Source organism: Micromys minutus, assembly GCF_963924665.1.
Source record: "Micromys minutus genome assembly, chromosome: 5".
NCBI lineage: Eukaryota > Metazoa > Chordata > Mammalia > Rodentia > Muridae > Micromys > Micromys minutus.
The window spans coordinates 54,342,430-54,368,801 of NC_137974.1; the positions used below are offsets into that span (position 1 = coordinate 54,342,430).

Sequence of the window (26,372 nt, forward strand, 5' to 3'; positions counted from 1 at the left end):
AAGTGTTTCCCCTTTTACACACCCTTGCCATCATGAGCTGTTACGTGTCTATCTGATCTTAGCCATCTTGACAGGAGTAAGATGCAATCTCAAAGTAGTTTTGAATTGTATTTCTTTGATAGCTAAGGATATTGAGCATTTTTAAATGTGTTTCTTAGCCATTTGTGTTTGTTCTTTTAAGAATTCTATGCTTATATCTGTACCTAATTTTTTAAATTATTTGTTGTCTGGATATCTAGGTCATTCAGTTCTTTGTAAGTTTTAAAGTTAGCCCTCTATGAGATATATTTGGTAAAGATCTTGTTACATTCTGTAGACTAGATCTCTACTGGAGTGACTGTATCATTTGTCATGCACAAGTGTCTCCATTTCATGAGGTCCTGTTTACTAATTGCTGATTTTAGAGCCTGTGCTAATTGTGTTCTATTCAGAAAATTTCTTCCTGTACTAATGAGCTCAACACCATCCACTAGTTTCTTTTCAGTTAGGTTAAATGTATCTGGTTTTATGTTTCAGTATTTCATTTATGGAGCTGAGTTGTGCAGGGTGATAAGGATGGATCTATTTGGATTCTTCTATATGCAGACATCCAGTTTGACAAACACCATTTGTTGAAGATGCTACCTTACTTCCAGTGTGTATTTCTGGCACACGCGCACACACACAATCAGAATTGGTGATTGTATGTACTTATATCTGGTCTTCACTTTGATTCCTTTGATAAATATATCTGTTTTTCTGCCAACACCATGGTTTTTATTACTATATAATTCTGTAGTACAACTTGAAATCAGTGCTAAGGGTACCAGAAGCAGTTGTTCTACTATTTAGGGTTGTTTAGCTGTCCTGGGTCTTTGTTTTTATATGAAGCTGAAAATTGTCCTTTCTAGCTCCATGAAGAATTGTGTTATAATTTTGATGGAGCTTACACTGGCTCCTTAAATTGTTTTTAGTACGATTGCCATTTTTACTATGTTAATTCTACCGATCATGAGCATGGGAGATCTGTCTTCTGGTATCTTCTTCATTTTTCTTTATTCTTCCCGCCTGCCTCTGTGCTAGCCAGGAACTGTGCTTACAATTCCCTTGGCAGGTTGTTACCACACCAGGCCCATGCATGCCAATTTAATGGCGGGTTTGGTGTGTCCTACCATTGCACCTTCTCATGAACTCAATTAAATGGCCACATGAAGGAAAACACCACACAATAAACTCTGATCCAATTGATATAATTGTCCCACCTAGCCAGCACAAATCATCCTGAACACACCCATCCCTTCTACAGTATTGGTAACAACCTGTATCTTTGCAGAGATGCAGAGAGAAGAATGTCTATGTCTCCATGTTGTTTCTAGCTCCTTCCCCTTGCTCTGGCTCCTCCCTCTCTTTCTAAAACTTTGTTCCCTCCTACCCTTTCTTCCTGTCCAATGACAGGCCTCATTTTACCTTATACCTGCCTACTTGCATAAAGACATCATCTTACATAATATTTACCTCAACACACCAGTGACATTTACCTCCTCCTCACTCACACTTCACCTGCTCTGTCGAGGTTCTCTCTCTGCCTTCTCATACCTTTCCTGACCACACACCTTTGCTAGCCTTCTCAACTCTAGCAATTTCATACCCTCACGTATCTACTTAGACTGCTGGTGATTTTTCTCTCCATGATGTGTCAGCATAACAACTGTTTTCATTTCTGGGACTCATTTCCTCTGCCAGGGATACAGTTTTAATTTTAAAAGCAAGTTGAAGACAACAAAACTCTACTGTAGCTTTGCTTCTGCTTCATCTTCCAACCAAGGCTCTCATTCCATAGGCTAAATTATCTTTACATTGGGTTGTTTATTTGTAAGTATGCTTGTTCCTTTAGCAGTTGTTTTTTTGTAAATGGCTGTGACCTCCTGCTGTAAACGTTGAAGGTTCTATAAATATTGTCTTTTATTATGTATTTCCTCACTTGTTTTAATGTGAATTGTCATATAAAATTATGTACAAATTTTCAGTTGTGCTCCTGGGTTTTCTTAAACTCCAAGCTCTTGCTTATCTTCACAGTCACCCATGAGGGGCTTGCATATGGTTAATCCCTAACTCTTCTACTTAATTCCTTGAACATTTCTTTAGTTTAAGAAGTATTTATTGAACACTTTCAATGAACAAAGCACATATAAAGCATATTGGACAGGACATTAGTGAATCTTCATATTCAGCTTATTTAGAAAGTGATAGCAATTAAAATCTATATTTTTAATTCAATGTTTCTCAACTCTAAAATACTGACATTTTAGACCAAGTAAATGTTGAAAGGGTCTGTTAGGTACAGTTTGGCCCTATAGTCTACATGCTAAAGCTCCGTGCAGCATACTTCTTAACTTTCTCCAGGAGCTGTTTTGTTGTCCTCGTCCTTCTCCTCCTCCTTCTTCTCCTCTTCCTCCTCCTCCTCCTTCTCCTTCTTCTGAGGGTGGGTGTTTCCTTTTTGGGTTGTTTGGTTGGTTGGGTTTTTTTTTTTTTTTTTCTGATTTCAAAAATTTCTAAAGCTTTATCTTACCCCTTACAGAAGGATTTCGTAGTTACATTTCTGGTTTCAGTTTTAATCTTTATTTTCTGCTCGTGTCCTAGATTTTACTGTGCCAAGTAGTAGTGCCATACTGTTAGTATCACTTGTGATCAGAGAACTGAGATGCAGGAGATTTCTGAAGCTGACAGATTCTTGCACATGTCTGTGCCCCAGTTCTCCTTCTGCCTTGTCTGTGTTCACTCTCCCCTAAACAGGAGCTGTGAGATAACACTGTCTGTCCTTTGTCTAGATCCTTCTCAGCAAGGTCACCTGACTTATCAGATGTGTTTTCTCTTCAGTATAACCACAGGCTGCAGTATTGTCAGAGTATGTGTCCTAGGCTATAGGGAGTCCTCTTTCTACTCCTTCCTGTACTGTTCCCATATTGTCCCTGAAAGCCTTGCTCACAGACTGTCTGCTGATCTATCTTTTTCCAGCCTCTTTTAAATCTTTTACTCATTCACCAACATTCACCTTAAGAGCCTCTGGCTTCCAATCCTTAAGGCTTTCCAACAAACTGTTTCAAACAGGATCTTGCTTTCTGGCCTCAAGACTTGTTGATGACCTTTTCTGTCTGTTTTCTACTTTGATTACCTTTCTCTCTTACGTTTCTTCCCTCCAAATCCTCTCCTGTGTTCTTCTCCACTCTCCCTCAATCTCATGGCTTTCATCCTCTATTAGACTGTTCTTCATATGAGTTTGGCATAACATTGTAGTGTTTCTTCATTAAAACAATAAACCACAGTAAGGTGTTATAGTTATTTTGGTGGTTAATGTTACATTAGGGAGTTTTCATCAGCACTTTAGATTGAGAGCTTATTTTGATTTTGCTTTTAAAATATGAATATAACATCATTTATTTTTTCTTCAAGTCTGTTTGTGCTTCTTTGTCCTGCTGTATGTCTATAAGCTTTTACCGGGGGCTTGATATTTTCCCCCTGGGGCATCTTACTGAATACTTGCATCTTCACTAATTCATCTGGGCCCAATGCTTTGCCTGTTTTAATACTTCTAATTACCTAATTATGTACCATAATTCAGTCACAAGGCCCTTCATTGTTTCACTCTGTCCTTTTAACCCCTCTTCCTTCCTTCTTTCCTTTCTTCCTTCCTTCTTCCCTTTCTTCCTTCCTTCCTTCCTTCTTTGCTTTCTTCCTTCCTTTCTTTCTTTCTCTTTGTTGTCTGAAAATTACTGAGTTAAGATAGTTTAGATATTTCTACAGTGAAATCTTCCAGTGCAATGCCAAGTATTGCCAGAAACACTTTCAGTTCACTATTGTTTTTATTTTGAATTAGCTTTTGAAATCACATTCAAAAATATTTTACTTTTCCCATTTCTTTGTGGTTCACTTTTTTCCTCTTTTTTTAAATTGGATATTCTCTGTATTTACATTTCAGGTGTTATCCCCATTCTGCCAATACCATCTCCCCTCCCCCTCCCATTACTCCATGAAGGTGCTCCATCTCCCAAACTCCCTCTTCCACCTCAGCACCTTGGCATTGCCCTACACTGGAAAAACGAACCTTCAGTGGATCAAAGTCCTCTCCTCTCATTAATACCAGAGAATACTATCCTCTGCTGCATATGCACCTGGAGCCATGAGTCTCTCCATGTGAACTCATTGGGTGGTATTTTAATCCCTGGGAGCTGTGGTGGGTTTAGTTAATAATTTTGTTCTTCCCATGGGGTTACAGACCCTTTGGCTTCTTCAGTCCTTTCTCTAGCTCCTTCATTGGGGTTCCCATATTCAGTCTGATGGTTAGCTGCAAGCATCCTCCTCTGTACCAGTATGGTTATGGCAGAGCCTCTAAGGAGGCATCCATATCAGGTTCCTGCCAGTAAGCACTACTTGGCATCAGCAATAGTACATGGATTTAGTGGCCGCATATGGGATGGATCCCCAGGTGAAACAGTCTTTGGATGATCTTTTCTCTAATCCCTGTCCTCTACTTGTCCCATTATTACCTCCCTTCTCATTATTACCTCCCATGAGTGTTTTGTTCTCCCCTCTAAGAAGGACTGAGGCATCCACCTTCTGGCCTTCCTTCTCTTTGAGCTTCATGATTTCTGCGAATTGTTTCTTGGATATTCCAAGCTTTTTGATCTAGTATTTATGCATTTATCAGTGAGTACATACCATGAGTATGTACTCTTTTGTCACTGGGTTACCTCACTCAGGATGATAGCTTCAAGTTCCATACATTTGCCTAGGGATTTCATGAACTCGTTTTAATAGCTGAATAGTGCTCCATTGTGTAAATGTACCACAATTTCTGTATCCATTTCTGTGTTGAAGACCATCTGGGTTCTTTATTTATTTATAAGACTGCTTATTTATAACATGATGGAACTAGTGTCCTTGTTATATGTTGTAGCTTCTTTTGGGTATATGCCCAGGAGTTGTATAGCTGGGTTCTCAGGTAGTATTATGTCCAATATTATGATGAACCTCTAGACTGATTTCCAGAGTAGTTGTACCAGCTTACAACCCCACCAACATTGGAGGAGTGTTCCTCTTTCTCCAAATCCTCCCCATCAACAACTGTCACCTGAGTTTTTTATCTTAGCCATTCTGACTGGTGTGAAATGGAATCTCCTGGATGTTTTGATTTACATTTCCCTGATGACTAGGGATGCTGAACATTTCTTTAGGTGCTTCTTGGCCATTTGATATTTTTCAGTTGAGATTTCTTTGTTTAGCTCTGTACCCCATTTTCAATAGGATTATTTGATTCTCTAGAGTCTAACTTCTTGAGTTCTTTGTAAATATTGGGTACTAGCCCTCTATCAGATGTATGATTAGTAAAGATCTTTTACCAGTCTGTTGGTTGCCATTTTATCCTTTTGACAGTGTCCTTTGAATTTAAAAAAGCTTTCCAATTTCATGAGGTCACATTTGTTGATTCTTTATCTTATAAGCATAAGCCATTGGTGTTCTGTTCACTTTCATTTGTGTGAGGATATGCAGCTTAAGAATTTGAGCACTGGATGGACTTTCTGTTCTACCTGGGGATCCATCCCATATGCAGCCACCAAACCCAGTCACTATGGCTGATGCCAAGAAGTTCTTGCTGACAGGAGCCTTATATGAATGTCTCCTGAGAGGCTCTGGCAGATCCTTACTGATATAGATGAGGATTTGTACAGCTAACAATCGGACTGAGCACAGGGATTCCAATGGAGGAGTTAGAAAATGGACTAAAATAGCTGAAGGGGTTTGCACTCCATAGGAAGAACAATAATATCAACCAACCAGACTCTCTAGAGTTCCCAGGGACTACACCACTAACCAATGAGTACATATGGAGGGACCCATTGCTCCAGCTGCATATGTAGCAGAGGATTTTATTGTCTGGCATCAATAAGAGGAGAAGCCCTTGGTCCTGTAAAGGCTTTTGTCCCAGTTAAGTGTAGAGGAATACCAGGATGGTGAGGTGGAAGTGGGTAGCTAGGAGTGGGAACATCCTCAAAGAAGCAGGATGAAGAATAGGAGAGGGAGGAACCTACAAAGGGGATAGCACTTAAAATATAAATACATAAAATATCCTATAAAAAAGGGAAAAATTTTTGAACACTCAGTACTGGAGAGATGGTTAAGCCATTCAAAGCACAAGTTATTCTTTTAGTGGACCTGAGTTCAATTCCTAGCACCCACAACACCAGCTTCTTCACAGCATCCTATGACTCCAGGGAATCCCATGTGTATTTCCTCCGTGGGTACCAACACTCACGTATACATGACTACATACACACACAGACACACACAAACACACACACACACACATTTTTTTTAATTATATTTTTTAAAGGTGAATATATTTTAGTATACAGATCTACTACTAAACTACTTCTCCAGCCCTTAACTCTATGCTTCTTTGATTTGTATTATTTTAGATTGTACATATAATTAAGAACATATAGATTTTGCCTTTCATTTATAACTTAATTAACATGTTTTCTGCTTTCATCTATGAATTTACAAGTAATAGAATTTCTTACTGTTTTAATGCTGAACAGGATGTCATTGTATATACATTTGTTCTCAACCTCTTATCCATTTATATAAGTTTAGTTTGACATGATATATTGGCAAAATTTTTTGTGTGCCACAATGGAACTAGGAGCATAGATATTTTGTCAATATATTAAATCTTAAAGTCAGTGTGAAGAAATGGAAATTCTATTATTACTTTGTCTTGAAAATTTTTATACCATTTTCTATATTGATGATATTTTTATATATCACCATCAAACAATAGTTCAGAGTTCCATTCTTGGCCTGTTATCAATAATGCTTCATATTTTTGTTTTTGAGAATATTTATTCTGTCAGATTGATATCTTACTGATTATAAATCTCTAATTATATAGAGTACTTCATATGTCTGCTATCTGCTATGTATCTTCTTCACAGAAAGCTTTATTCTGCTCTTTTGTCTATTAGAGCAATTTTTATTAAATTTATGGCTTTCATATATTTTCTCCACTCTAGTCAGTTGTCTCTTAAGTGTCTTGTTTTGTTGTTGTTGTTGTTGTTGTGCAGAATCTTTAATTTTTGTGTAATGCTTTAAAATGGAACTGTAAGACTTCCACACAAGTTCCATGTACTTACTGGTGTTTATCTGATTATTGTGAAACCAAGTCATTCTTAATTAGATTTCTTTTCAGCACTTTAAGAGTCAAATTTAAAAAGGGGAGTCATTGCCCAGGCCAATGTAACTTTTCTTCTACATTTTCTTCTAATAGTTTTTTTTTTTTTTTGAGTTTATATTAAAATTTAGTCAATTTTATAGGTTTTTGGGTTTTTTTTTTTCTAATGGCCCAATTTTAATCTTTTCCCTGTAGATATCCAATGTTTCCAACACTCTTCCTTTAAGAGATTATTTCATTTCCCTTTGTATATTTTTGTGTCATTGTCAAAGGCCAAAAGACAGTGCTGTCTCCTGTTGACTGATGTGTCTTCTTTTATACTGATGTCATACTCCTTTAACTATTGTTGCTTTGTAGTATAGTCATCTACAACATATGGTATGATAAATGTAGTTTTCTTCTGTTTGCCTAGGATTATCTTATTTATTTGGTTTATATTGTGGCTAAATATAATATTTTATTTCTGTCATAAGTGACGGCTGTTTAAAATGATGATTACGTTAATCATACAAAAAGTACAATTATTAAAGTATCTTCTAATTCTATTGTCATTCCCTAGCTAAATAAAAGTAACTTTCCTTGGACTCTGGTTTTTTTCAGTAATATAATACTTAGCTTTGTCTGTACTCCCTCATTGTATTGTGACTTTCTCCCTCTTATTTTCCTACTTGGTGTTTTGTTTTGGCTCAGTCGGGAACTTTGGAAGTCTTGATATGAGTGTTTTTCCCAGTCACACCTTCTTTGAATCTGCTCTTGTCCTTTTCCTGCATGAAGTTGTCATTATTTGTGATTCTGCATTATGTTATAGTTATTGTTTGTGCTTCTGAATTTTACACTGTGGTCAATTTTGTCTCTGTTTTATGTCTTTTAATGATTTAAATTCAGATTTGCCTTTTTAATCATAACTAAACTGCACTAGTTTTGAAAATACTGTATCCAGTCAGATCCATACATGGGTGTCTAAAAACAAAACAAAGTTGCCTGGAATTCTTAGGAGCAAACAGCTGAAGTTTGTTCTGAATCTTACACATCACCAAGGAAGATAATAGCTATTCTTAGAAGTGCTATTCTGAGCTTTCTTTTCTCCTATATCTGTTCCTATAACATAATATCTTTGGGTTTGTATTATTGCACCACTGTACCAATCAACATTCTGAGCTTAGGCCTTCGTGATTCTTGGATCATGTCATTTTTCCAAGATAAGCATTCCTCAGATGTACTTGTATTTATAGAGATGAACTGACCTAGTACTGCTACTCTGTTTCCTGCCCACTTACACTGGTACTAACTTCTCTTACTAACTTACTAACTTCTCCAGCTTTAGTTTCATTGCTAACTAATTAGAGTTAGACTGGGTAATTTCTGGATTTCTCCAGTTAAACTTTCTGTAAATAAATAGTTCTTTTTCTAACTTATGAAAGAGCACAATCTTGTGTTTCATTTTCAGAATTCCCCTATATATTTCTTCCTCAGTTACTTAAAGCTCAACAGAATTCAAAGTGCAAATCACACTTCCCAAATCATACTTCCATGTATAGTAACAGTTCGAGTGGGCCCTTAAGCACAAGAAAGTAGAGTGTGGATGTGCGCTGGAGTAACATGCTGCTGCCTCGCTGACATCTTCACTTGACTGATGTTTACTGAAAACGAACAATTTAAATTATCTAGATGAATTTCAGTTCTTGTGGCTCTCTCATTTGTAATCTCCCAAGTGATTAGTATGCCTTTAAATGAAACCATGAATTGTGTACAATGTAATTTAATTTTTCATATTTAGATTGCAAACACTTACTATATACATAATTCATAGACATATGAGGCAAACTGAATATAACAGTTTTCATTGTTTTTCCAAGATCATTGTATTGCAACACCCAAACAGTATTTATTTTTTGTCTTAGAACATTTTTCTAAGTAATAGATCAGAAAAGGAGAACATAAAATTATTGACCCAACTGATTCAAATTTTGTTTCTGTACCCTATTAACAATGGAAATAAGTTTAAGTGAGGTAATTAGGAAAAGGCACAGAAATTTTCTCACACAAAAATACTGTCTTCTAAGGCTAAGTTTTCCTAAGAATAGCAATGTCCTCTGTTGATTGTATATTGACCCTTTACCATGACTGCTGTCTGATGCTCAAATAAGGAGCTGGGGTATCTGGAGAGTTGTCAGAGTGAGGGTCATTCACAGATGAGAATTCACCTTGCTCAGATTCTTACGTTGTTTTCTGAGTCCCAAAGAGTCTTCCTCTCTGCTAAGGAAGAACATGAAAACCTGAGTCTAGGATATCTGCACATCAAAGGGAATTTTAAGCAAAAGTCATTTAAACTCTGAGTAAATTGCCTTAAGTATAGAAGATTAAATAGGATTTGAAAATGTATTCTTTATTGATACCTAACTTAGTTCAAGTTTAAGAATAGCTTGGACTTAGAGGAACTGTGTGCCAACACCAGATAAATAAGAAACACAGTACAGCTAAGGTCTCAGAAAGAGAAAGCAGTAAGTTACAGTAACATGGAGTACATCAGATGTTATACTTAAACGACTCAACTAAAGAGTCTTTCAAACCTTGCTGATTTTAGGCAGTTCCCTCTGCGTCCATGCTCCAGGTAGGAGCAATGGGCTGTGCACCTGTGCTCTAGAATTGGCAGCAATGTCCTGTTATTCCTTGCTCTAAGTAGTCTCCCTCCTCTCCAATTCTTTATCAACTGAAGTGTCTTTATTCGAACATTAATAGTCTTTTTTTAAATCTGTTAGTGACACCATGTGCAAGAATTTTACTGCTCCTGCCTCAGTAGGTGAAGTTTTATGCCTTCATTGCCTTATCTAGAAAATGTGCAACATGAGTTTGAACACAGACCTTTCTACTTAGAATTGTGAGGTTTTTATCCCCCCCCCACCCCGTTCTGCATAATCTCCTTCCTATAAACATTCTTTTTTCAGTCTTACTCCTGCCTACAGTCTTTATCACTTCCCTAATTTAAAAAAAAAAAGTGCAATTTTTTATTAACCCTGAGCTGTGTTACTGAGTTTAAAGTTCAGTATTTATCTTTCTCCATCTGCCGCCAGTTCAAACACCTCTTCTTTGTTCTTTCCTTTCCAGTGGCCACCTTTGATCCACTGACTCGCCTTTGATCGCCTTCACACTCATGATCATGCTCATCTTCTTCACAAATTGTTGCTTAAACCTTACATGACTGAATCCAGTTGCTTCTAGCTGAGGTGCCTCCAGCCCTCACATTGTTTGTCATTGCTGGGTCCCCTGTGTGGTATACCATTACATCATAGGGAACTGAGCTCTCTTCCAGCAGAATGTCTGCCTTTGTCTATCTCATAGTCCGCCAGAGCACCCTGTCGAATGTTTTGTACAGACATTTAGTTAAGACATGCTTACTTTAATTTTGCAGTTTAAGCAGATGAAACTAACAGTGTTGTGTGCAGTTGAAATCCTGATACAAAGAAAAATAGTAACAATGATTATTTTTTAAAGTTCATTACTTATATACAAAGGCATAGTCTATTTTCAAACAACCAATGAGGTTTCTGGCTGTGGGGGCGTGCACATGTAGTCTTCATACTCAGGAAATGGAGGTGGGAGGATTACCATGTTTACACAAGATTGGGCTATTTAATGAAACCAGCCTGTCTGAAACAAACAACCCCCACAAGCAGGCTAAATGCAAACAGGTTGGCTGTGTGTCATTTATTTCTAACACCATTGTAATCTCTACACAAAATTATTGAAGTACATGAAACAAATTGAAATGTTTAGTGTTGAAGGATGGCATGTGCCTGAGGGACTTAGTGATTTTTCTTGTCCTTTTTCACCACTTTTTAAACCTATCCACAACACAAGCTGTGTACTTATCAGGGCAGCAGTGAGACGTTCTGCAGACTTTGAAATCTTTTAGAGATGAGAATCTGGGTATATTTCTGGGTCTATTAATTGGGTTCAATATTGTTTTTCAGGTTTCCTGAAATGCAGTTTTTTCAACAAGAAAACGTGAGAAAAATTCTTACAGATGTTCTGTTCTGTTATGCTAGAGAAAATGAACAATTGCTTTATAAACAGGTAATGAAAATGCTTTACAGGTGATCTCATTGACTTGGAATACCCATGCATCTTGAGAGATTATAGGACAACAGCGCAACCTTTATTGTATTCAGAGCGACGTTACAATGTTAAATAATAACCCAGGTAAAGAGCTTGCACAGTGAAGCCACCCACCCCACCTCCACCTGCCTCCCAGTTATAGACTTTCTCCTGTCAGGTGTTTAGTTTTCCCAGTAAACTTATGGGGTTCATATGTAAGTAGCATCTTTGAAGCTAGATTATTAATAAAGCTTTTTAAAGTCATGGTTAATATTGTTGTTAAGTGCAGCACATATTATGTCTTGTGACAAGTAACTAATCCAGTGTTCAGTCCCTCTGAATAATTCCTGTAGTAGAACTCCAAGAAGGTTCTTTAGTTTTAAAGTTTGTACTTAAACTCAAGTCATTAATAAACAAATATTGCAATTTTGAAAATGTAAATTATTTAACATATAAATGCATATAAAATTCACATTTAAGTTTATTATGTTAAACTAAAAATGGATATAGTTGGAACTTTATTTTTCCAGGGATATATAAAAATTCAAACTAAATTCAAGATAATCAAAAGTTATATCTAGTTGATGACTACTAGATTCTAGCTTAATAAAACAAGATAACTCTGAAAAAAAGACAATATTCACCTTGAAATAAATTCTACTAAGTTCTTAAGCCAGATGACATGTGTGGAAAGTTCTGTGTTTGATACTGCTGTGTATGTCTTTTGTGTCTAAGTTTCAGCAACCAGACGCAGAGCACATCACAAGCTCGATGCTTACGTCATCGTTGACACACAGCCTGCTTTATGCCACATGCCCATATTACAGCCTATCAATGGCTGTTCAGACTTGAAAATATACATCTCATTCAAATGTCTGCAGACAAATTCGATAAAAAAGTAGAGAAACTGTATTAAAACTATAAATGTTTTAAAGTACTAAAGCAACAGATGAACAAATAGGAAATAATAGCATGTTTTTCAATGAGCAAAGTTTAAATACATGTTTCTTCTTTCTGAATTATGTGTGATCCGAGTAATAACCCGAGATACGTATCCCATTGTAACTTGCCATAGTCGGTGCACATTTCGATCCCAGGAGATGAGCACTGGGATGCAGTGACTGCCCGGTCACAGCACTCACCTTTGGTCCCTGTCTGTCCCATATCCTGTTGCTTTTATTTACTGTAACTCCAGACTACAGCTTTAAATCTAAAATAGAACCTTGTCCTACATTACTTTTACTTAGAAGTGCTTTGCCTATGTAGTGTGTTTTATACTTTTATAAAAATTTTATGATTTGTTTCTATTTATGCAAATAACAACATGGGCATTTTGATAAAGATAAATTATACTGGGAAGGAAAGACATTTTTACATTAGGAGTTCCACCAGCTTATGACCATAGTCAGCAAGTCTCTCCAGCCTCTAGTGTCTTCTTGAATCTCTTTCTTCAATTCTCTTTAGGAAAAGACAAAACCAAATCAATGAAGTCTTTAATAATGGAAACAAGTCCCAGCACAGAGAAAATAACATAACACCATGCTCCATCATTTAATGTGTGTGGACGACTATAATATATGGAAGACTAGAAAGGAAGAGGGAAGATTACATTAGATAAGTTAAAATAAACCTATAAATTACTGAACAGAAATGATGTTCTACTTGGGTCTCACTTTAGAAGACTTCGTTATCCCGTCTACATGTTAAGTTCCATAGTTTTTTTTTTTTCTTACAGAGAAATAATACCTGCTGTAGAAGGACTGAATGTTTAATCGTATCAGATTTAAAGGAAGAAAACCTTCAGTTCCATCACAAGCTGTTAAAGCTATTATTTTGTACTAGGTGACACCCCGTTTAACATCGACCATATTGTTAATAGTTATGGGATTTTATTGAATTAATGAGACTGTTATCATGTAGGAGAATGTCTTGCTGAGTTAATTGAAATTGCAGAGATTATATAAATGGTATTAATGAACTTTGACTGCCTAATGTCGCAGCTTTAATAAAGACTGCTTGGTGGGCTAAATGAACACAGGCAGATAAAAGAACAGGTTCAATTTTGTGAGCCTACAGGCTGTTGAAGAAAACTTTGTTACCTTTGCGTGTACAGGCATGGGTTGGAGCACAGACTACTGCAGAGAATGCAGGAAGGAGGCTTTAGCTGGGCAGAAAGGCTGCAGTGAGGTGGGGATATCATAGTCCACATTTAAGAATACTGTGTTTTCTCAAATTTAGAGCAAGTTGGATTGTGATTACACTTGATGAATGCTTCTCTTCAAAAGTTGTGTATACACTTGTCATTTTCACTTGCTTTTATCTGATTTTGTTTTTCATTTTCTTATTGAAGCCAGGCCCTTGTGTGTTATGTGTCAAAAACTCTTATCACTGAGCTGTGTCCTTTAACCACTTACTATTATTAAGCATGTTTTACTAGTCTAAAATTGAGGGCAAACCTAATAATTGTTTTTCTAGCTAGTGAGATGTCTCAGTAGCTAACAGCATTCAATGCTCTTGCAGGAGACCTGGGGGGCAGGTCTATGTGGATGCTAATAACTGTTTATAACTCCCAGTTCCATGAGATCTTGTGCCCTTTTCTGGCTTTTGTGGACACTGCACATGATGAACAAACATATATGCAGGCAAATCATTTACATCCATAAAATAAAGTAAATCTTAATAATTTCTCCTCAGGTATTTGAGAAACTCACTGAGAGTTTTATAGAACTAAAGGCTTAGAGAGAAGGCTTAGCTCCTGACAGCACTGATGTTCTCCCAGAGGGCATGAACCTGTGTACAGAGCCCACGGTGACCAATTAGCTCACAGTCATCCACAGCTCCTACTCTTTTCAGGCTTCCATGGGTACCAGCCACACAATTTGCACACAAATGTGCATGCAACTAAAACACTTTTAAGCATAAAATGATACAATTATAAAATATTTTCATGTACCTTTATTTATTAATTTGAGGTATGATTTACTAATAGCGTTGTAAATGTCATGGCTCAACTTTATAATATATAAACATAATAATGGCATATCATTCATTCAATATATACATATATGTATATTATACCATAATATATATACACACACATATATATACATATAATATACACATACATATAATTATGCTTGGCCTCTCAAAGGATGTAAGGTTTCCTATAAAATCATCTAATAATGTCCTTAGAGAAATGATTCTAAGTCATCATGTGTATTACAAAGTCCACTGATGCCCGTCTCTTATTTGAAGAGTTACAATATTTGAACATGACCTACATAAATTCTTTCATATACTCAAAGACTTCTTTATATTACTTGAAATAACTAATATAGCATAAGTGTTTATGTAAAGAATTATTAAATTATATTGCTTAGAGAAAAATGATAAGCAGGTTTAGTTTAGATGATTTTCTCCTGTTTTGTGTATATAAATGAAAATCTGTTTAATTATTTTATGCTCTGTGTGTACATGTTCCACATTTTGGAGAGGGAATGGTTCAGAAGCTCACACAGATGATTAATCTCAATTAATCTCTATGTATGCTTTGAGACAAGAACTTTCATTGAACCTGGAGCTATATTGACCACCACGCATACCTCCAGTGTCCTCCTGTGTCTCTGTCCCTTGAGGAGGTATTATATATGCATGCAACAGCATAGAGGTTTTTACATACGTGCTGAAGGTCCAACTCTGGTCGTCATGCTTGCACAAGAAGAACTTTGCTGCCTGCCCCATCTCCTCGCCCTCCCATTTTGGTACTGCTCTCGGCCCGTTAGGTGTTGAGGCCGCAGGTGTGGAGCCTGGATATAGAGGACGGAGTAGATCTTCATGTACGCAAATATTTGTGTATACCGTAAACATCCAAATGCTCATCTTTTAAATGTGTATCTTTTGATAGTTAACCAAGCTCCTGAGAAGTTGGGGAGCAGCCCACTTTGTTAATTATTGAATCCCAACACATTTGGCAGTTGTCACTATGGTAAGCAAATGACAAATGATATTTGAACAATTGAGACATTTAGAGAGAGGAGTGCCAAAAAAAAAAAAAACAAACTGTCACCAATACTTAAATAAGAATAAATAAAATACTTTAAATACTTAAATAAGAAATACAAAATATATAAAAGTAATTTCTTTTTTAATTAAATTTTTTCATATTTTGAGAATTTTGTACATGCGTACTATATTTACATCATTTGCACCTCTTGCCTCCTTTATCCAAATCTTCTTGTGTCCCTCACTCCTTTCAAATCTATGATCTGTTCTTGTTACACACATACATACACACACACACACACACACACACACACGCATGCACACACACACATGAGCAGGCTCATATATATACTATATAAAGGGCTTTTTCAATGTTGCTCTTATGTCTGTAGGTCTATGGTTGACTATTTGAAACTGGATAAACTATAAAGAGATTCATTCTTACAGAAATCTGTTTCTCTTTTCCTCTTGTCGATTGCCTGTGGCTTCTCATCTGTAGGTAGTGAGATTGTAAAGTCCTCTGCACACATCAGCATGTCAAGTGATATTTTGATTATGCGTGCCTCGCTTAGGCAACCATATTATTGAGATTTCATGAGTGCATCATCCTTGTTAGGTCCAGAGATACTCACCATCAGGCAACATATCCTCCAGCTCTAGCATTCTTCCCACCCATGTTTCCTAGTGTTAGCCAAGCCTTGGATGTCAGGCTGGCATCATTGATGTACCAAATGCATTTGTCCAGTGCCAGTCATTTAGTCTCTGATGTTTGATCAGGGGAGAATCCCTGAACTTAACTCAGAAATGCAAACTGAAGCTTTCTTGATGCTGGATCTTTATTAAACTTGCCTTTGATTATAAGGATACACATGAATTCAACGAAAATTATATTGGTTTAGGGAAAGGGAACAAGTAGGGTCTGTGACCACTCCCACCACAGTTGGTTGGCTAGGTTTCCAGTAAAAGGTATGAGTACCCTCCTATTGAGGGGCATAACGTCCAATTGGATGAGAGTTGCTGATCTCCAAGATACAACTGACACTGCTCAATCTTTGGGGATATCTTGCCAAAGTGTATTATTATAGTTTGCAACCTCAAATCTTGGGAAAACTATAGATTGTTTTTCTCACTTCACAGCTTGTCCCTTCCAATACTGTGACAGTGAGTCATTACAGGCTCAAGTCCCCAGGTCCTCTGTCCATGGTGCTTAATGTTTTAAGCATTAAGGACTTACATTCAAGTTCTGAGAGGCAGCTATGAGCAATAGCAATAGTGTATGCTCTTTGGACAGTCTCTTTCACTCACCTGACAACAACTTGAAAGGAAAATTTGCATACTTGCCACTGTAGTTTTCTGTCATATAATCTTGGGGAAGACATTATTATCACCCATGTGGTATAACTCCTTATACCCCCTCACACACACACACACACACACACACACACACACACACACACACACACACACACAATTATATATTAACTTTGTGTAAGCTTATAAGATATGTGTTTCTCTATGGTTTTTTTCAAATATTCATAGTGTTATATATCTCACATCCCTATGCCCCTGGCCTACCTACTCCCCCTTACCCATTTAAAGTACCATACCTGGTTTTTTTTGTTTGTTTGTTTGTTTGTTTGTTTTTTCTTTTTTCTTTTCATTTCCCTTTTTATAACACCTAACTCCTCTTATCTCACTCACTAGAGGTCTTTTTTCTCCTAATCTATTCCCCTGTTGGAGCCTGTCTACTTCTGTGATTTACTCATTACATGTTGTATTCTTTTTTATTAATTATTTTATTTCTTTACATTTCAAATGATATTCCCCTTCCCAGTTACCCCTCCACCACCACCCTCATCCCATCCCCTTTCCCACTATGAGAGTGCTCCTTCACTTATTCACCCACTCCAACCTACCCCTCTAGCATCCCCCTGTGCTGGGACATCAAGCCTCCCTCCCTCCCATTGATGTCAGATAAGGCCATCCTCTGCTACATATGAATCTGGCAGGAACCCAAAGTAAGAACTTGGAGGTAGGGCCTGATGCATAAAGTCTGGGTGATTGCTGCTTCCTAGATAGCTCCTCAGGGCTTACTCACCTGCTTTAAATCCAGAACCCACCAGCATAGTGGTATCAACACCCATATTGGTTGGGGCCCTTTCACATCAGTAGTTAATCAAGAAAATGATTTACAAACTTGTCCATAGCCCAGTCTTTTGGAGGCATTTTCTCACCTTAGGAGTTGCTCTTTCCAGGTTATATCTAGACTTATGTCTTATAGACAAAACCAACCTAACCCACCAATGGAAAAATATATAGGATAAACATTTAATTTATAATAAAGATGTCATTTCAGTCTGTGTGGGTAAACTTAGGTATTTTCCTTATGATATGATTGAAAATGGAGTATTTATTAAATAAAAGTTTAATGATTTAGAAATAAATCATTATATTCCTCTTTTCTGACAAAAATGAATGTATTGTGAAATGAATGAAGAAAGAGCTGAAATAAAGGAAGCCTTCTCCTTACTTAATCTTTACGCCCAGAGAAGTCTCTCTGAGTATGAAACAAACAAAATACTGAAAAGATGGTTTATTGTGATGATATTAACTTCAGTGTGATAGGGTATATTAGAATATTAAAGAAAAATAAACATGGGAAATATTTGTAACAGTTAATAAAAAATCAAATAGGCTTAATATGTTTAATTGGTTAAAGAAGTGTCACACATACTTCACTAGGTAAGACATGGGGATGGCTCATTACAACATGCTGATAGTGGATGAGTGGGGAGGCTTGCCTCTATCCCAGCCTTGAAATCCTAAGGTAGGGATCCCCAGTACAGCCTGGCTAATGTGACTAGCTCTATCTTCAATGCCTGATTTAATTGAGAGGTCCTCCCTCAATAAGGTGGAAGAGCAATTAAGATAGATTACTCATGTGAACTTCAGGCCTCCACACAAGAACGTATGTGCATGAAAAAGAGGATCACATCACACAATCACACACACATGATGTGTGCTTGCTTTACTAAGAATAAATAAAATGACTAACAAAATATTCTTAGTTCAGTCTCACTAACAGTTAAATAAAGCACTGGAACAACTTGGTTTTAAGATTTTTAAAACTTACATATATGAATGAAGATGTGAAATTATTTCTGTATTCTGCAGTGGTGCATCAACCTGGATGATGTATATCAGACTATCGAACTGTTAGAAATTGGCAAAATGGTTACCATACTGATACCTATTGTAGTTTTGAACTTTGGCAGTTGTCTCAGCATCACCCCATCATGTCTGCCTGACCTCATTCTCATTTTGCTTTGCTTCTGTGAAACTTTGTATATTAAGTAAAGTAGATGAGGGCTCTTTGTAATTAAATTCTGTGAGAAAGTTATACATGAATATCAACTGTATTTATATTATTTTCACCTCTCTTCTTTTCCCTTCTCTCTTAAGCCACATCTCATTTTGATTTTGGAGTGGTTCCCATGCTGTTTAAGTGGCTAGAAAAATTCTAACCTATTTTTACATGCTAAAGTATGACATTTTATCCTTAAAAATTAAAATCTGTATTAATGAGACTAGTCAATAATGTAACAAGCTACTTACTTTCCCATTAAAGGTATAAATAGTGCATAAGATTAATGTTTTAAAGAAAAAATATCAACTAACATTTTGTATATGTGTGTCTATTTGTTTGTCTGTCTATATCCACTGTTGAACACCAGTATAAGAAAAAAATATTCTAACCTTGTTGAAGTGCAAAGAGAAATGTCACGTTTCTTTTTAAACATGTTTAAAATTATATTGAAAACTTCATTTTCTGTCATGCTTGCTAAAGATTGTTTCTATTATCCAACGTTCCTAGCTAGCTGACTTCAGCTCTTCCTAAATCTACAGGCGTTCTAATTTGGAGCCATTATATAATGAAAACATTGGGTGTAATTTCTTAGGTCTACAGTTCTTCATTGCCCTTAGTGCAGATCTTTATACTGTAGCTCATGATTATAATTTGCATAAGTGAAATTCATATTTATGAGTACAGATCTTGAAGCAACTGACAGGTGCAAGGTTGTCTACCATGCCAATTTATTGTTTGTCTTGTTATTTAAAAGATAACTACTCCATATATTTTAAAGAAGAATGTATGCTCTGGTTGAATTAGAATCAAATTTTAAAGTAGACAGAACTCATTTTGTAGCATTCCACTTTTATGCTTTTCTATATAGCATGGAGATCTTTGTGGTAGAGATTGGTAGAATACGTATTTACATGGTGAGAATGTCTTTTGGCATGCATGAAACATTGAGTTCAGTCTAAAATCCTGGAGCAAAAGAACAATGGCTTTTTGACTCAGTTGACACTGTTGTTATAAACTCTTAGAGCCTTTCCCGTTCATATCTTCTGGTCTGCTGTTTCAGGGTATGCATGAGCTACTGGCACCTATCATCTTTACCCTTCACTGTGACCACCAAGCTTTTCTACATGCCAGCGAGTCTGCACAGCCTAGGCAAGTCATTACATGAGTTTGTGGGCGTTTTCAGCCCTTACTGTGATCTTTTGGGAACTACTGTTTTTATTTCATCTCACCAATCCACTTTAAATTCTAATATTAGTTTGGATATAGAGTAAGTGTGAATCAGAAGTGCCTTAGAAACATGAAGTCTTTGTCAAATGAAGACAGAATAGTCATGGACCCAAGAGGAAATTTTTGCTATGATTTTTAAAATGCTGACAATGGATATTACATAAATATGCCATGCTACTTTTCTCATTAGTTGAATGAGAGTTTTTGGAGACTCTTTCTCCTGACCAGCTTTGACTTGGCCTAGGACATAAAAGGAGTGGTGCTGCCAGAGCCATTGTCTGTAGATAGAATGGCTTTTCATATTTTTGAGAGGCAATCAGTTATTCGTTTTTGTAGTTGGTCTTATCTCTAATAACAGTTAAAATTTAGCTATCTAAATTAAAACACCAGTGAAGCAACCAAGAAGCATTTTATAAATGGTATTCCAATCTAGGTGGGTTGTATTCAGGGGGGAAAAACCTGTTGATAACACATATTTGAGGGATCTTTCCCAATCAGATGTAAGGTACCTGTTTTACTTGATGCAGGCCCTATTTTAACTTTTGTCTACTAGAATATGCAGTAATAGTTGCATGATCTCTGGTTCTCTATATGTGTTGGTTTCATCAAGTCTTGACACAAATAACTTACCTTTAACTGCCTTGAGTGACTGTACAGTCTAAGATGAAGCTAGTCTTGGATGTTTGCAGGCACTTCTGTTTCTGCTATTGTTGCATACAGAATACATTTATAAGAACTTACAAGTGATTGAAAGTAGCTTCAGCATGAGCAGAGTTTGTTGTTTTATCTGATTACAAAGTAAAAAGAAACTTAGTAGATTTGCTAAAGGTGCTATCAGTGACTCATATAAGTATGAAATTTGATAAAAGTTTACTAAAACACATTTTGGTATTGAATTTTTCAATCAGTAACTACAGTTTTTTTTGTTTTGAATAAAAAGTGATTTATTGTAGAATAATAAATTATTCTAGATCAAACTTAGCCAAGGACTATATTTTCAGTTTTTACATATGTTATCTGAAGTTATCAGATGATTATTTCATTATGATATAAGCAAGTAAATAATTTCTTTATGCTCTTTATAAAACAACAGAATTTTCTTTGTTACTGGAGCTGCCCTTTGAGAATGCTGACTTCACCACAGTGTGTGTGGATTAGCTTAGGAGTGTAGACTGCAGCAGAAGCTGCACCTGCCATACTTAATTAAATGCTGCTTATTTCCAGGATTTCAATAGTCATATTCTCTTTTTTTTTAAGTGAGGAGATGAAAACTCTGTTGAACCCTGAGTATCTGGAGCATGACGCCTAGTAAGTGCTGAGACTGTTGCTTGTTCTTTGTCTATCTACATATACCACCAGTACTATAGTAAAGATTAAATACAGCATCATTTTATTTTTCTAATTTTTAGTGCAATGTTCTCACAACTTATGGAAACTGCTGAGCCTTGGTTTTCTACATTTGAGCATGATGGTCCAAAGGTAACTATTATAGTACAAATTGTTTTAGTATACTTGAGTTAACAAATTCAGTAAATAACACCATACACTAGAATAATTAGTTATCTCATTATAACATATGATCATTTTTATGATAAAATATGAAAATACTTAGGACATAATAGTACATTGAGGTATCTATAATACATTATAATAATATTGGCAGACAGTTAGCATAACATAAAGATTGCATAGAACTAAATAGAAAGTTTTCTCTATGTGTACATATTTTTCATGAAGTATAAAATTATTATGAAATTTTTAGTCTTTTGGATTTTTCAAGACAGGATTTAATATGTAGGTCTGGGCAGTCTGGAACTGAAAGAACTCTTCCTGTTTCTGCCTCCTGTCTTGGGATTATCCATATAACCTGGCTGTTATATGAATATGCACCATACCTGGCTATTATAAAATTTATATTGCTCTCTTTGTGAGTTTTCTTTTATGCATTACTATTGAACTACATTGATAAAAATCTTTGTCAGGTACATTGCCCTTTTTTTGGTAGTGTATTATTTTTGAATTCACATATTTAATATCCATGTTCTTTATTCTTACTTTATTTTACTTATTTTTGTTGATACTTTGTATGTGATTGAAATCACCCAGGGATAGCAATTGAGTAGAGGATAAAACTATGAATTTTATCTATGAAAAAGAAACTTTGGGGAAGTATAAACAGCCTGTGCTTGAACACTAGATTTAAAATCACTGATCTAACTAAGCATCATTGGCGAGGGATGGTTCAAATGCGAACATCAGGTTGAGGGAGGTCAGTGTCCGGAGCATGAAAATTTGATGTTGTAGGAGAAGGAAACCAAATGAGATCCAAATGGAGATTGTAACTTAAGTAGTTATGCTTTGCAGTTAAAATCATTTTTAAATCTTTCAAATCATGACTTGATAAAAGATCATACAGAAAACATTTTTCTAAAATGACCCCATTGTTCTTCCCCTTTTCTGTAGTTTTGAGAACTTAAACAATTTTTATTTAGTGTTTTAGGTTTTTTTGATACAAGAAATACAGTTTCATCAAAGTATTGAATTTATAGGTTGTAGCTAATCAGATCAGTTGACCAGGGACATCTTGAAGGGCTTCACTGCCACTAGCCAAATTCTCTTGGCAATGTTAACGTCACAAGAGAAACTGTTCAAGTGACAGATACTTAGAAGGTATATCCTGGCTATGACTTTATGAGTACACCCACCACCTGTTCATTCATGCTTCATGAGTCTACATGTTATGCCTTTGTTAGGATGAAGTAGTTTGGATTCTTTAAATCCTTTAGATGAATAAATTAAAAGCCAATTTCCATATTTCTTAATTTCAAATTGAACTAATACATGTGCTAATTTTCTTACTTTCAGGGCAAAGAAACTCTGATGACCCCCATTCCCTTTGCTCGACCACAGGATTTAGGGCCAACAGTTGCCATTGTTACAAAGGTCAACCAGATCCAGGACCATCTACTGAAGAAGCATGACATTGAACTCTACATGCACTTGAACCGACTAGAGATTGCACCACAGATATATGGGTTGTAAGTTTTAAGTTTCTATCTTAGCTATCCCTAATCTTGATTTTCTGGTACTTTCTGAGTAGCTCAGTTCCCTAAAGGTAAAAATTTGTTCTAGCTCCATATTATTTATTTGCCAAGTTTACTGCGTTACTTTAACATATCGTCTCATTTTCTACTCTTCCAGTCCTCTGAAGTCACCGTCACTCCTTTGTTCTCGTTAGGAAGCAATCCTTTTAGAGTAAATTTATAATTTTCAAAGTTGTGTTACAAATCACTGGTATAAGCCCTGTGAGATTGGTTATATAGTTTTCCTAATTTCAGTTATTCCTTGAAAAAGAATAGGGTCATTAGTACAATGAAAAGGAGTTAATATTAAACAGCTTCATAATTTTTGGCCGTTTAATTGAACTGTTGACTTTACTATGTAGTCAGGTAGCATGATGTTGAGTACATTAATTTATACCCACAATATCCATTTTACCAAACTTTTTACCAAATCTACTTTTTTTACTTTTTAAAGTTTTTACTTTTCTAAATAAATCACACAATCTATTTTGTCATCATATTGTTCTTCCCCAACTCCTACTCCATTTCATATTTATTTTCATTCCATTTCTTATTCCTTATCTCTTTTAAACACACACACATATACCAATAAAAACAAAAACCACATGGAATCCATTTTGTTTTGGACACCTGTTCCTGTATCTGGGTTGGAATTGTGTGAGCTGGCTGTCCTAAGCACTGGTAGTCCATATGTCCATCCGTCCTGTTGTGTCCTCTGAGTTATCTTTATTTATGTATTATCTTTAAAAAGTAAAATGTCTGTTTTCTCGTTTGCCTATTTTATATAGTATGATACAAGAATTTTACTCTTTTGTTTGGCTTACCTTTTATGAGCCACATCTGTGGGGCTTACCACCTTAGTCTGCTAACCTAGGCCTAGTGTTGGAAGATTCCAGCCTCGATACAAATTCTCTGGGCCTAGAATGTTTTCAGCTTCTGAGATATACAGCATAAATTATCTCACCCCTTTCTAGCTCTTTCTGAACTCTGATTAGCTGGCTCAAACTCTTCAGGCTGACTGATTCAGTCTGGCTTCTGTGTCTCTGTCATCCTCTCCTGAATTGCTCTGCTTGGCCTCATACTAAGCTTGGCAATTTGTTCTCATCTTCTGGCTCACTCTCACTCTCTGGCTCATTCTGTATTGACTTGTGTCTAGTTTGTTATCTCTCTGCAATGTGTCTCTCTATAACTGTCTGATAAAACTGGCCATTTTTTTTTCTTTCCACTTCTCTTAAGTAGCTTTCCTTGTCTCTCTTCTTGTGAGAGTTGGGTGTATCTTGCTCTGTCAAAACTTTTTCAGATTTCTCACTTTGTGTGCCACTCAGACATCACTTTCAAGCAAGGGTGCTTCCTTCTACAAACTAACTTTACCTTCATTGTTGGGGATTAATAGTGTGTACTAAGGACATGTCTGTATTCCAGCCAGAGGGATTAAAGTTGTGTGCTAAGGCTGAGCTACACCACAACTAGAAACAGATCTTTTCAGTAAATAACAGAGTCTTAGAGTTCACAGTGTGATCGAATATTCTGCAACAGCTTTTACGAATAATTTTGTTATCTGTGAAATAAAGACTTAAATAATCCTAATCCTAATTTACCCTTTTTTAATCAATAAATATAAACATTTGTAAGTTCATGAAAACATAGAAGGCATCTTTATAGCAGTGCTTTCTTTAAGATACAGGATTAACATAGAGAGTGGGCTTTTAATATACATGTAGCAACTTGGCATAATAATTTCATGTCCTTAAATATTACAGATTTATGCCTAGTGGGAATAAATTGAACTACTTTGTCTTATTGTATATTATATATACAATATTTTGATATAAAAATTTGCTCATGCTAACTGATTGTAGCTGAAAAACTTCATTTTACATTTAATTAATATTTGAAAATATTTTCTTAAGTTTTCTTTTCTTTTGAGCTTTCTGCAACTTTTTTTATTGAATAGAATATAAATACATATCGACACAAAATATAAATACTTGTTATAATTTAAAACAAAGAATACAGTCAAGATAAATAAGTCTTATGTCAAAGAACGTACCACCAAATATTCTTATTAAAACTACTTCAGATCTATAGATAAACAAGTATAATGTAATAAAGTCAGAGTGAAAACAAATAAAATAATGAAAATATTAACAGCAATGTTAACTTTAGACAAATAGAATGTATTAGGTCTATAGGCTTTGTCTCTCTCTTTCTTTTTTTCTTTTTTTTTTTTTTTTGAACAACTTTATCTTTAAAAACATAAATAAAAGAACAAATTTTAAGCATTTTTGCATAAATGTATACGAATACATTTTTGTCAGTGCTTGGCGTTTTTTTTTTCCCAAAGGTTTGACAGTGTCCATTAAGGTCTTACTAGTTGCAATGAGCAAAAAGTACATGTAAAACAGGATGTAACCCAGAATTAGTCAAAGTTTTCTTGGTGTGTAAGGATTGAGCATAATGGTTTTTTTTCCTTGAACTTCACGCAGTCTGTGAGTTGTTTTGGGGGTGTTCAGAGCTTTGTGGGGTTATTATCAGTGACTGCATATTATATCTGTTCTTTTGTGACTCGGTTATCTCACTCAGGATGATATTCTCTAGATGCAGCCATTTTCTTAAGAATTTCATTAAGCTGAGTAGTACTCCATTGTGTAAATGGACCACAATTTTTGTATCCATTCATCTCCTGAAGGACATCTGGGTTCTTTCCAGCTTCTGGCTATTATAAATAGAGCTGCTATGAACATTGTGGTGCATGCGTCTTTGTTGTATATTGGAGTGTCTCTGGGGTATATGCCCAGAAGTGGAATAGCTGGATCTTCAGGTAGTACTATGTCCAATTTTCTGAGGAATTGCCAGACTGATTTCCAGAGTGGTTGTACCAATTTACAACCCCACCAACAGTGGAGAAGTGTTCCTCTTTCTCCACAACCTCGCCAGCATCTGCTGTCATCTGAGTTTTGGATCTTGGCCAATCTGACTGGTGTGAGGTGGAATCTCAGGGTTGTTTTGATTTGCATTTCCCTGATGGCTATGATGTCCAGTACTTCCTTAGATGTTTCTCTGCCATTCATTATTCCTCAATTGAGAAAGTTTTGTTTAGCTCTGTACCTCATTCTTTAATAGGGTTGTTTGATTCTCTGGTGTCTAACTTCTTGAGTTCTTTGTATAACTTGGATATTAGGCCTCTATCTGATGTGGTGTTGGTAAAGATCTTTTCCCACTCTGTTGGCTGCCGTTTTGTTTTCTTGACAGTGTCCTTAGCCTTACAGAAACTTTGCAGTCTCGTTAAGTTCCATTTGTCAATCTTTGACCTTAGAGCATGAGCCATTAGTGTTTTGTTCAGGAAATTTTCTCCTGTGCCTATGTGTTCTAAGGTTTTCCCTACTTTCTC

At 36.0% G+C, this 26,372-nt stretch overlaps 1 protein-coding gene across 2 annotated transcripts in view; it reads left to right on the forward strand.

The window, feature by feature from the left end:
* The window catches only part of TBC1D5 (TBC1 domain family member 5), a 446,523-nt gene that overhangs the window by 250,557 nt on the left and 169,594 nt on the right, over positions 1-26,372 (forward strand). For both annotated transcript variants that reach the window (XM_080917354.1, XM_080917355.1), the window contains exons 10-14: positions 11,179-11,281; positions 19,732-19,824; positions 21,160-21,206; positions 21,308-21,377; positions 22,764-22,936. In XM_080917354.1, coding sequence (XP_080773480.1) covers positions 11,179-11,281; positions 19,732-19,824; positions 21,160-21,206; positions 21,308-21,377; positions 22,764-22,936 — 486 coding nt within the window. The remainder of the gene's footprint in view (positions 1-11,178; positions 11,282-19,731; positions 19,825-21,159; positions 21,207-21,307; positions 21,378-22,763; positions 22,937-26,372) is intronic.